The sequence below is a fragment of the Drosophila grimshawi genome, unplaced genomic scaffold (genome assembly GCF_018153295.1).
Source record: "Drosophila grimshawi isolate 15287-2541.00 unplaced genomic scaffold, ASM1815329v1 contig_1377, whole genome shotgun sequence".
NCBI lineage: Eukaryota > Metazoa > Arthropoda > Insecta > Diptera > Drosophilidae > Drosophila > Drosophila grimshawi.
The window spans coordinates 4366761-4379606 of record NW_025062900.1 but is presented as its reverse complement, the minus strand read 5'-3'; the positions used below and the strand labels follow the sequence as shown (position 1 = coordinate 4379606).

At 39.6% G+C, this 12846-nt stretch overlaps 2 protein-coding genes and 1 long non-coding RNA gene across 6 annotated transcripts in view; 2 read left to right on the top strand and 1 right to left on the bottom strand.

Annotated features, from left to right (window-relative positions):
* The window catches only part of LOC6562462 (serine-rich adhesin for platelets), a 36975-nt gene that overhangs the window by 14109 nt on the left and 10020 nt on the right, over positions 1-12846 (bottom strand). The window contains exons 4-13 of one of the 4 annotated variants that reach the window (XM_032736675.2): positions 12662-12845; positions 10626-10713; positions 10265-10418; positions 8631-8925; positions 8353-8442; positions 7392-7433; positions 6400-6606; positions 5254-5399; positions 4190-4362; positions 2623-3150 (exon numbers count right to left, since the gene is read on the bottom strand). In XM_032736675.2, the coding sequence (XP_032592566.1) occupies positions 2623-3150; positions 4190-4362; positions 5254-5399; positions 6400-6606; positions 7392-7433; positions 8353-8442; positions 8631-8925; positions 10265-10418; positions 10626-10713; positions 12662-12845 (1907 nt within the window). The remainder of the gene's footprint in view (positions 1-2622; positions 3151-4189; positions 4363-5253; positions 5400-6399; positions 6607-7391; positions 7434-8352; positions 8443-8630; positions 8926-10264; positions 10419-10625; positions 10714-12661; position 12846) is intronic. The other 3 variants (XM_032736676.2, XM_032736678.2, XM_032736677.2) reach the window with 3 other exon arrangements.
* Positions 5954-6329, top strand: LOC116805344. The gene is made up of 3 exons (XR_004365139.2): positions 5954-6032; positions 6095-6198; positions 6262-6329. It is a non-coding gene; the product is annotated as an uncharacterized LOC116805344 (long non-coding RNA).
* LOC6562463 lies at positions 10910-12671 on the top strand. Its single transcript, XM_001989073.2, has 2 exons — positions 10910-11525; positions 11880-12671. Exons 1-2 carry the CDS (start codon positions 10952-10954, stop codon positions 12623-12625), a joined length of 1320 nt encoding a protein of 439 aa, XP_001989109.1. The 5' UTR covers positions 10910-10951; the 3' UTR covers positions 12626-12671.

Below are 12846 nucleotides of genomic sequence, written 5' to 3'. Positions count from 1 at the left end.
ATATCCAAACAAACAACATTCAGAGTCAGAGTCAGAGAACAGGACCAGCAGCAGCAGCAGCATGGCAACGTCGTCCGCCAACGCCGACATCGCGCAACAATCATCGTCACCAATGTGAAGAACTTTACTTCGTCAATACAACAACAAGAACAACAGCAACAACACGACATAATGCTGCTTGGCTTTGGCTGTGTGACCATTTTGCTTGCTCTTCTTGCTGCTGGCGTCAGTGTTGCCAGTTCGGCTTGATTTGGCTTTTTTTAAGCGTTTGAAAATTAGCGGCAGAAATCTTTGCTATGTGCAATTTATATAATACAACAAATATTTAATTGTAGCTACAGTTATTTATTAAATAACTCAACTGTCAGAAATTGCATATTGTCTAAAATATAGTATATAAATACTAAAGCAAAGTAACTACTATCTTCCATTTCACAAACTAGTTTTAATTGCCGCGGAAGTTGGCAGTTCTGACGCTGTCTTCACCGCTACTGCTGTCAGGCTTCAGTCAGTTGGGCTTTTTTTTTAATGCTCATACAAATTAGCGGAAAACAGCAAGTAGAAAGATTTTCGACTTTGAAGTGTTGGCAAGCGTTTAGATTTTTTGAATATTATTTAAATATATTGCTTCAATTAAAATTGTGGAAGTACATTTTTTGCAAATGTAAATAAATACACAAATGAATAAATATAAAGCTGCGAAAGACTTTTCATTTCTTCAATTTTTAAATTTCCTAACTAGCTTTAATTGCGGCTTAAAAGTTGGCAGCACTGGCAGCTGGCATCAACGCCAGCCTTTATTGCTGCTGTGTTGGCTGTTGTTGGTTTGATTGATGGCGCTGGCGTTTGATAATGGCGTCGACGTCGTCGCTCTTACTGTTGTTGTTGTTGCTACAATAAAATGCCCGTCAGGTTGTGCAGAGCAATACATAAAATAGACCATCTACATCTTCAACTCCAGTTCCAGCTGCGAAGTCGAATCTTATAATTTGACCCAAGAGCTTGTTGGCCAACATGTCTGCGGCAGTTTCACTGTTTGCGCCGCCTCCCTCTTTGAAGGTGGCAACACCGCTAACAACAACAACAGTTTTGGGGCGGTTGCTGAGTGTGCAAAGTGGTTTGACATTTTCTCGTTTGCTCGTTTCGCTGCTCATTCGCGCCCGAGCATCTCCCGTGTGTGCACCACATTTCCGGGGGGTGGGAGTGTGGGAGGGGTATGGGTCTGGGTATGGGTTGGCTTCAAATTCGAATGCTCGAAAGTCTAAGCATCATCATCAACATCTTTATCATCATCATCGTTGTCCGTTTCGCTCTCGCCGTCGTGTGTATGCTGGCTGCTCTACGTGTATTTCTTTTATTTTGCATAAATTAAGCAAGCATAAGTGTGTTTTGTATTTCGCATTCGCAGTTGGATTTGTATTTGTAGTATTTTCGCCGTGTTTTGTTGTCGCTCTCGCTCTTGCGCTTGTTATTGTTGTTGACGGTTGTCTTGTCTTCCGTCTCGTTTTGTCATCGTTTGCTTTTGTTTGAACATTCGGAAGTACACCCATACATACACACATACATATATGCAGAGAGACAGTTATACAGTTCAGTCGAGTCGGCACGTATGTAGTTGACAGAAATCAGCGACTGCCAGCCCCTCCCACTCTTTCGTCATACACAACGGTGGGTGTAACTTATTTTATTTTATTTCGTCATTTTTTACAGCTTTGCTGCTGCTGCTACTGCTTGTCAGATTTCCTCTTTGCTGACTTTTCACACACTTCAATTTTCACTACACATTGTAATTCGCTTTTTTGAATGCAACGAAGGGATTTTTTTCTTTTTATCGATATCTCGTATCGAAACGTGAGAAGACAAATTGCGGTAAATCAGCAAAATTATATCGAGAGTTGAAACTCACATGAAATGGGAGACAATAGGAAAAGAGAGCTAAAAATCGATAACAATCACTTTTGGACTATTAAATAGCCAGATATACAACCTCTTAAATATATTATAGTCATTTTACGAGATTGGCAGGTATTTGATAAATGGTGGTAAAATGTTATATAATTAAAATATATAAAAATTTTAAAATATAAATAAAGTAAGACTGGCGAATTGTACAAAAAAATACGTTGTTAATTATTATAGTGTGTACATATTAAGTTAGGATCATGCTAGTGTTAGTGTGTGCAACATATACATACATGTTTACTCAATAATATTCAAGGGGTTAGATCAATGCAACGAATGAGTGAGTGTAGTGTGAGTGTTAATGTTTGTGCGTGTGAGTGTGTGTGTTTGGTAAGTTATTGTCAGTGTGCGAGTGGCTGGGTTGGTTGGTCATGGTCTATTAACGCCCCAACCCCTTGATGCAGCAACAAGGGCTGGAAGGGTGTGTTTTAAGTACGGGCTTCACAATGTTGCCGATTTGTGGGTGAATCAATGGGTATATTTTTGAGCGGGGTAAGTTGTAAGTTGTATGTTGTTGTCGCATGTTCTTCGTATTATGAGTAAAACTTTAGGGGTTATATATATTTTTTTGGGTATGGTATGGGGTGTTGTTTTTGAAATGCATTATGTAAGGCAAATATATAGTAAATATATAGAAAGATAATTTGGCGTTTCACGTACATTGTTCATACTAACCAAATACATGGCCAGCTTGTTGATATCCAAATTGGCCAATTGGCTGACATCTGTTGTGTTGAGGATGCTCAGCATCAGGCTTATGTCGGCAGCGGTGGGCATTGCAGGCACTGTGGCGCCACCAACCTGTTGTTGTTGCTGCTGCTGTTGTTGTTGTTGCTGTTGTTGCTGCTGCTGTTGTTGTTGCTGTTGTTGCTGGTGCTGGCTAACCATTCCATGCTGTACGCCAGAGTTGCCAGCAGCGGCGGCTGCTGCAGCTGCAGCTGCTGCTGAGGTGCTGGCACCCTGCGATTGCATCAGCGCCTGCAGACTGCGATTGCTCGAGTCGAGCTGCTGTTGCAGCTGGCTAACGGTAGCGCCACCGCCACCAACAACAACGTTGTTGTTGTTGCCGCCGCCGCCGCTTGCAGAATTGTTGCCAACGCCGGCGCCCTGCATCTGCATTTGCATGGATTGCAAGGTGGGCGTGGTGGGCACCGACAGCGGAGGCGTCGATGAGACCAGCGCCTGTAGCTGTAGGGGGGGCGAGAGCAGGCAGAGGAGATGGAGTTGGATTTTGATTGGTGGGGAGAGAGAGAGAGAGAACAAGCAACAATTTAACATCATCATCATCATCATCATCAGGAGCAGAGAGAGTGAGAGTGAGTGTGTGTAAAAAAAGTGAAAATGGAGTGGAGAGAAAATGAACTGCTTCTCGTCGAGAGAAGGCATGAATTAATGGGCAAATGAATCAGGTGAAGGGGCTTGGCTTTTCCTTCAGGGTTCTTCTCGCAGGTAGTTTTGTTAATCAGCTGTTGGTTTGTTTGTTTTGTTGGTGTGTTGTTTGTTCGTTTTTTACAGTTCGTACTAGTTCGTGTTCGTGTTCGTTTTCTACTTTTTTTTCTACAACAATGTACAGTATTTTAGCAAAACACTAAGCCAAGTTTTTAACTACGGCCAACAGCTAAGCAACAAAACTACATACTTTGAATAAACTCATCTACGAATTTTGATTGATTTTTTGTTGTTTTTTTTTTTTGGTGTTATAATCAATATACAAAACGATAAAGACAAAACAAATTGCTTAAGGAATTAATGTGTGGGATATTTTTGCAAGAATGATGGAAAAGTAAAATAATTGTTAGAGTATCAAAAAAAAAAATAGAGGTCTGTCGATAATAATTGTCGATAGTTATCGATTTCTTTTAAATTGTTGCCAAGTTTTATATATAAACGAACAATTTCTATATTGATAAATTGGTTGAAATAGCGCTGTTTTTATAATGAAATTGGAAATGTATAAGCCAAGTTCTAAGTTATCGTTATTAATCAATTCAGGATCAATCTTTAACTGCGGTTACAATTTCCGCCATTATTGCTGGGAAATTTTAAGGAACCAATTTACATAATAGTTGCAAATAGTTGAAGATTTCAGACTAAAGTGGAAACACTTTCAAATTGGGGAACAGACATACAAATATAAATGATATGAATTAGGTGTCATTTGAATGTGGGTTGGCTTTGATGGTGAAGAATCAGTTGTTTTTTTTGTGAGGTGCGGGGGTGGACTCACCTTGGCCTTTTGTTGTTGTTTGAGCTCCTCCTTTTTGTAGTTGCGTTGGTAAGCGGTGATGACGCGACGCAAACGCGTATTGAGATCCTGCATTGATGGCCACATTGTGGCATCCTCGACGGCTGCCAATGTGGGCGGATAGCTGCCGGCGACACTTTCCTCCTCGTCCAAGCCTAAATTTGAGTTGGAGTTAGCATTTTCGCAGTTTTGACCCGCTGACTCCCCTGATCCGATGATCATCCCAGGGGCCGCTGCAGTCGTTGATGTTGTTGTTGTGGATGATGGATTGGTGGTAATGGTGGTTATAGTAGTAGTGGTGGTGTTTGTGGTGGTGGTAGTGGTGATATTTGTGGTGGTGGTGTTGGTGGTTGTGGTGGTTTTTTTTGCGTTAGTGGTGCATGAATCTGAACCAATCTCGGCGGGTGCAATGGTAGCGGCAGCATCAACGGCTTCGCCAACGGCTGACACAGCAGCAGCCTCATTGCCATTGGCTTGGGCTTGGGCTTTCACCTCATCAGCCTCAACGTCCATATTGTGATCGGTGGTGTTGTCCAATGGCGAACCAACAGCGGAGGCAACAGTGGCTGCCTTTGAGACCACCACAGCCGCCCCCTCATCACCTGCTGCCGCATCGCTCGAGTCGGCGTCCATGGCAATGGCGGGGGCATCGGCGGCGTCTGCCTTGTTGGTGGTGGTGGCATCATCATCAGCAACAGCCACTGCCTCGTTGTTGGCTGCTGGCGCTTTATCATTGTCAGTTTCTTTTGGAATATCTTTTGAATTTTCATTTGTATTTTCTGTATCAATTTCAATTTCATTCGATTTAGCCAATTTGGTTGATTTTGTTGCCGATTCGTTTGGCACGGCTGCCGCAGCCGCCGTGGCGTCAACGTCAACGTCGACTGCATCGCTGCCATTGCCCTCGACCGAGTTGGAGGAGTAGTTGACGGATTGCTCGTTGGCTTTATTGGTATTGGTATTGGTAGTAGTAGTAGTAGTAGTAGTAGTAGTAGTAGAATTGATTCCGCTGCTATTATTATGATTTTCGGCCTTATCGCTCTTACCCGACGAACTGGGACGCTCCGGATCGAGCGAGTCCTTATTATCGCCGGCCGTTAGCTTGGTGGAATCCGAGTCTTTGGTGGTTGTGGTGCCATCGTCGTCCACCTCATCGCCGTCATCGTGCTTCGAATTTGCATCGTCTTCAATTCTGTGAATACGATATCGATAGATATATATGTTTGGAGTATAATTATAAAATGGTCTCACACTCTATGCTAATTTAATTATTTTTGTTTTTTTGGCGGGAGTTGAATTTCTTTTGTGTGGCACACACTGAGCGAAAAAATCATGCACACATTCACACACATACAAAATTTCAATGATTTTCAAATGTTTTGGCCAAAGTGTGAGTAGCAAAAAAAAATATTCAGGGTGACCGTTTAACGAGTTCCAATTTGAAATTCTTTATTGTTCGAGCGAAAAGTGTCCTTTCAAATTTAAATGTAGTATTAGAAGTCTGTACTTCTATGTTCAAAAAGGACTTTTTCTTAATAACCGATTCAGTTTTTGATAATGGAACGTGTAGAACCATTCCTAAAGACAACTTTTTGAATTTCGAGTGAAAATCAAATTTCCAAATTTTAATGTATTTTTGAGATCAAAGCTTGCCTTTTTTTTTTTTTTTGAAAATCGTACCAGTTTTGACAGAATTATAGGAGTTTAAAATATGGAACCCTTTGTAAATGTGATATTTTTTTTGCTGATCAGCATTAAAATTTATACGGTCGCACTGAACATGGATCTTACTGCGTGTCTTGCAGATCTCTCAATGTTCGTTTTGGTTAGTATAATTACTAAGTACTATTAGTAAATATAATATAAAACATATTGAACATATTCCAGTTCCTGTTTATTTTTGGACTAGTTGTTTTGAGGTTTCGACGTTTCACGTTTCCCATAATTGGCTAGAGACTGGTCTCATTGTTGAAATTGTGGTTGTGGTTGTGGTTAGTACTTGTGGCATATGTGTGGTACTATGAAATAATGGCTAAAATGTGTTCCCTATTTAGGCATAATTTAATGGATGGATGACGGCATGGATGGAATGGAATGGAATGAAAGGGGGAAAATAGGGAACTGAGGGTATGGGGGAAGGGAGGATATAGGGTATATACATTTTTTTTTTTTTTTTTTGTTAAACAACTTACATTGGCAAATTCGTGACGGCCAAATCGTCACCGGCACCGGCGCCCACATGAGTGACAAAGCACAGATTCGGATCGGCGCGCATTTGACGATACATTTCACAGCCATGCTTGTAGGTTCCAACCAATAGACTCTTATCACAACAAATGGGATTCCACCATGATGATGGCACCTGATCGGGCGTTGGCGGCGGCCGTATTGGGAGCTCGCTACATTTTGATTTGATAGATATATATACACACACATACATCGATATAGATATATATATATATATATATACATATATATATATTTATAAAGAGATATAGAGAGAGAGAGAGAGATAAAGATGAGGGGGGAAGAAGAATTGCATGAGTTTTTGTTTGGTTTCTTGTTTAGTACAAATATGTCAATGAGTAATAAATTCAGTTCAACAAGTTTTATGCATTGTTTTTGGTTGTTGTCAAACAAATAAAATGAAAAAAATATGTATATATATCAAACTATAAAGCATATAAGAAAATGGGGGATAAAAATAACCAAATTATAACTTTTATTATTTATTAGTTGTTGTTGTTGTTAATTGCCAATTTGTGCTACGGATTACGAAAACAGTTTACAAATGCAACTAAAGAAGGGTATTATTTTCGAAGAAATTTTGTTAATTGAAAGATTTTTTCTGTTGCCGTATATTTTTTCTTTGGAATTTGGAATATCGAAAATCATATATATAGATATATATAAAATTGCTGTGCATATAACTTGTAGATATATATATGTATATGTTGTTGGATATATCTCATAATTCGTTGATCGATCGATGATGAAGAGAGGCATGAGAATTTCAAATACGATTTCCCTAATCGCCTGATTCGCTTCGGATGGGCGGGCGGACGGGCGGAGATGGTGTTGTGATCGGAGGGTTTTTCTTTTTGATATTTTTTTTTTTTTTGGGCGATCAGTGCGTGCGAGCGAGCGAGCGAGGGCGAGAGCGAGATGTGTGCATAGATATTACCTTTCCAGATTGAGTGCTAGCAGTTGTGGCTTGGCTTTCGAACTGCATCAGTTAAAGTTGTTGTTGTTGTAGTAGTAGTTGTTGTTGTTGTGGTTATCCAAAAGTTGTCAGTGAGTGTGTATGCATATATTGTACATATATATATATATATATATATATATAGATATATATATATATACATACATATATATTTATTCGTATTCAAATTAGCAATTAGAATATTCGTCAAAAAGGTTCAAGTGGTGCAAAACAAAACACAGCGAGAGAAAAAATTTGAGCAACATTGTTTTTTGTTTGGGTTTTTTTTTTTTTAAGGGTTTAACGAGTTAGGGGAACAGTTAGTTAATGTAGAAATGTAGTATTAAAAATTGCATACAACAAACGTTCAAGAACGGGGAGGGAGGGAGTTATCTGATTGAAACACTCAGCGGAGATATATAGAAAGATATACACAGAGCATTTAAACAGTTAGTAACGAGAACAAAGTTAGTAACGAGTGGTAGAGAGCGAGAGCGAGAGACAGAGAGAGCATTGAAACTAGCGAGTGGAAGAGACAGATCTCACATGGAAGCGAATTAAAAACTCAAAAGTAATAAAACTGCTGAGTATTCAAAGCAGAAATATTACTCGCGAGCTGGCTTTTTTTAGTATTAAGGTTTAAGAGTTAAACAAATTGGCATTACTAGTAGTTAGATAGTCAGAGATAATACTGATAAAATAAGAATATATATAAAACGACTATAGAAAAATAGATGACACAACCAAAAAAAAATAAACTCAATAAAAATCATAATACTACAAAATTAAAAAAAATAAAAAATAATATATATATAAAGAATATAACGAATGCATATTGGCGCTCGAATTGCAGAGCGCAACAACAATCAGTCAATCAATCAACGACAACAATCATGATGTGATTAATGTGATGTGGATGCTGATGAACGCTAAAAACGCCTACCTGATGGGCGTATTATCCTTGATCTGCTGCACTAAATCACCGATGACCTCGTGCTGTATATAATAGAGCATCCGAACGCGCAGCAGTACCCTGTATGAAATCAGAAAGTCAATCAAAATGAACAGAAAATATAAAACAAAGATCAAGTGAAGCAAAAGAGCAGAAAAATAGAAAGGATTTTTTGTTAGCAAAATGGTTTAGACTGGAAATATCCCGCTTGGCAGCAGCAGGGTATATTTTTTGGTTAGTTTATTCAAATTCGATTCCACACGACTCACTTATTCGCGTGTCTGCCCAGATGCTTCTTGTAGGCGCCCTCCAGATACGCATCCGCATCGTATTTCTCCTTTTTGCTCCAATGATTCGGATCGTGTATGCTGGTGGGTGGTGCGGGCGGTGGTGCAACTGCCGCTGCCACAGCGCTGGCGCTAATCCCGCCACCGCCATCCTTATCGCCAACAAGGCCACCACCCGAGTCGGACTTGTGCGCCGGTGTTGTATTACCACTGTTGCTGCCCGAGGCAGTGCCAGGTGCCGGTGTCATCTCCTTGTTGGACTTGCCACCGTTGCGTCCTGCAAAATGTATGATAAAAAAATATATGGCGCATATTTAGTTAAAAACTCTTTTGCCTTCGACTTGATAATGATGCATGAGTTGTTTACTACAATGATATGGGTTCAAATTTGAAAATAGCGCATTTACTAAATTATGTACAGATATATAAATGATATATGTGTATAAACATAACATATATATTTGTGTATTAGCGACAAAAAGCTGAAAGAAAATAAAGGATGAGTGTAAGCCGAAGATGTGGACATCTCGGACATCGAGTATGGATTGTTTTATATTTTGATATATTATTTTAATATGTTTTTGAATTTATTTCCAGATGAGCAAAAAGCGATTGTTAAATTAGAATGCTCTTTTATTCAAAAGAGCAAGAAGTGATTGTTAAATGGAATACTAAAAATTCCAAACATTTAAAATGCTTATATGATTTTAATATAATTTTGTAGTTGAGAGTGACGAGTAAAACAATCAAGTTGTTTATGGATATAAATCGTTCGAAATGTATAACGATTATAAGGATATAGTTGATTTTAATATAATACAGGATAAATGAAAAATGTGTATGGCGTCAGAATAAAATATAAGTTTTGGTTAAATTACATGTTATAAACGTTAGTTAATATAGGTATGGATGTTATATATATATATATAGATGTATATGTATAAATGAAAATATTTATAAATCATAAAAGGTTATATAGTAAAAGGCATACAATTGCATGGCAACAAAACATACACACACTTTTTCTTTTCATCATTTTATCAGTTATTTTTGGCGTTCGTCGTGTCTTGGTCGAGTCGAGTCGAGTCAGTTGCTAATGATTGTATATAATTATATATATATATATATTTATATATGTCTATATGAATATAGAGCTTAGGTAGTTACACTTTGACATTGAACATTGAACGGTCTTTGGAGAATACATTCGAAAGGGTGAATCAGTTGAAGGCATTGGTAGAACACAGAACCCAGTTATTACAAATAGAATCAGATATATATACATATATAGTAATGATAAAATAGCTGCAGCTCAAAAGATGACATTTACTTGGAAGTTCTTGAGAAATTTGAATGTATAAATATATAAATATATATATATATATATATATATATACTACATATTTATAGTAATTAAGTAGGTAGTTAAGGTAGTCCAGCCCAGAGATATATTCTATATAGTGTGTAGTAAAATTTGTGATTTTTTTGTTTTTTACAATACTAGTAATTTCTATATAGTTCGAGGCAGCTCGTATTTTTTTTTTTGGATTTTTGATTTTGATAACTCTCTACGTCCGTGCAGCAGTTGGAGTGCGTGAATGTATCTTTTACCATACCTTTGGCATTCCTACCTCGTGGCACCAAATTGTGTAGGCCACTATGATCCCTGCTGATCTTCTGCACCTCGCCATCCTCCGTCGGTGTGATTAGATCCCAAATGAATGTCTTGATCTTCTCGTCACCCTTATACACCTGCAGGCAGTACAGCAGCTATAAGGAGTTTTAATAAAGAAAGAACGGATCGTTAGTTTTTGGAGTGTGACTCAAAATAAGGCGAATAAAAATTTGTTCAGCGGGTTGAGAAGTTTTGTTCTTACTCAGCGAAAACCTAAAGTTCTCTCAATATTAGCATGGTTGGTCATCATTATATACATATATAAATGTCGAATTTCGACATACATATGAACACAGACTTACAATAATGCGTGCACAGTCCTCAACGTCAATATCGCGCCAGCCGCGTTTAAACGAACCCAATTCCAAGAGTTCTGACCAGCGTCCCCACCTATAAAAAATAAGGAGAGATATATTTAAAATAGATGTATATTATTTTATAGATCATAGTTGGCCTATTACGAATACTCTTCTCCTTACACGCACACTACAAAAATATCTATATCATATACAATTATAACGCGCTAAATTTAATATTTAAAGAGATACAATATATAAAAGATCATCATTGATTATTGATTATAATATATTTAATTTCATTTTGGATTTTATTTGAAATTGAAATAAACATGTCGAAGAACTTGCCAAGCCCATCCGATAAAAGTCTTGAGTCCAGATCTATGTTCAACAAATCACAAGTAAATGAGAATGACGATGGACGTGGTGAGCTCGATATTGTGACCCTGGTGAGTAAGTTCTATTTGGATGATTACAATCAATGGTCGGACGATGAGCGAGCAAATCGTTTGGCCGATCTGGATGCCTTGGACATGTGGCGCACCATTGAAACTGTGCAACAGGAGCTGGCCATAGTCAAATTGGAGAATTATATAATGGTTGATTTTCTGGAGAAGAACGATCCGAAGCTGTTGATCGGACTGCGTCAGCGACGCACCTCAATTTTGAAGCGTATCCAAATGAAGCAGACAGCCCAACCGGACAGTCTGCAGCAATCGAGTCGGCACTCGGGCTCCAAACGATCCGTATCCATGTCCATACACATGGGCGTATTGGGAGCGGGGGGCGGCGGCGGCGAGCGACGCAAACCCATCGAGCACAAACTGAATGTTAAGGCCAAGGCCGAATTGGCCGAAAAGGCTGCGTCCGAGGTGGAAAAACGCGTTATCGACATCGAGCGAAATGGTAAGTGCATTGGGACTAGAGCGAAATTAGCGAAAGATTGGATTCTCTTGGATTCTTCTTAATTCCTTGACACTAGTTGTAGTTGGTCCTAATTCTAACTAACTGTGATAGATTCGATCGATTGGAAAGGGGCTTTCCAGGCTGCGTAATCTATTCCTGGAAAGTGTTCAGGAGATTTCTTTCTCTTCATTACAGTTTCTGCAGAAATCATTATAGGGAGTTTTAAGTTTAAGGATTATGGAGAATTTATGCGACTGAGTTTACACAGCTCTCTTCTAGAGTTATTCGTTTTGGTCCAGATTTTTTTCTTCTAGGCGTCTCTTTTAAATTCTCTTTCTCCAAACTTTATTCCAGCCATGGTTGAGGTTAAACAGCTGCGTGCCAAGATCGAGGAACTGCATTATCGCAGCGAGGAGACAATCGAGACGGAGAAAAACTTTATGCTACACTTTCTGCGCGATGAGAACGATGCCTTATTTTTGGAGACGGCCACAGAGCGTCAAATTGAGCGCAAGCTGCGTAAATTTACGGCTAATTGGTTTAAGAACGCTCGAGCGTTGTTGGGCACAATGCGACTGACGATTGTCTCGCTGCAGGAGACGTGTCAACAGCATCGTGCCGATCTGATAACCAAAGCGGATCTCAGTGGCATCCTCACAGCGGTGGACTTTGAGAAGTTGATCATTAAACGCACCGAGTTGACCAACGAGCTGGAGGAGAAGAATACGCATATGGCGGGACTGAAGAGCGTTACGGGCAAGACATCGCTAGCGATGACCGAGGAGAAACAGGTGATGATGAATCTGGAGACAGAGATGCGTAACGTAATCAATCGCACCGATGAAATAACGCGCACCATCACCAAACTGGAAAGGGAGGTGGCCACCGTACAGCAGAACAATGCCAAGGATTATGTGATCCTTGGTGAGTTGCGTGCCCAACTCGATGAGTACGAGGCACCGAGCGTCACCGAATATATCGAGCGCAAGGAGGAGGCACTCTACTACGAGAAGGAGGAGAAAATGTTGCACCGCAAGATCTATATACTAAACATGAAACTGAACAATGTGATGCGACGTTATCGTTATCGCGTTGAGTAGTGTAATCATTGAATAAAAATTTCGCCATTGGCTTACCCGAATGAGAGTAGACCCTTCTCGACCTTGAAGCACTCGGACTTGGCCCAGTTGCCATACTGGATCTCCTCCAGACCCAACGCGGCCAGAGCATCACGCTCTCGTGGTATATACTCATCGTTGCCCTTCTTCTCGCGAGCGCGATCTCGATCGCGTTTCTCCTTGCGACGACGTGAACGTAGACC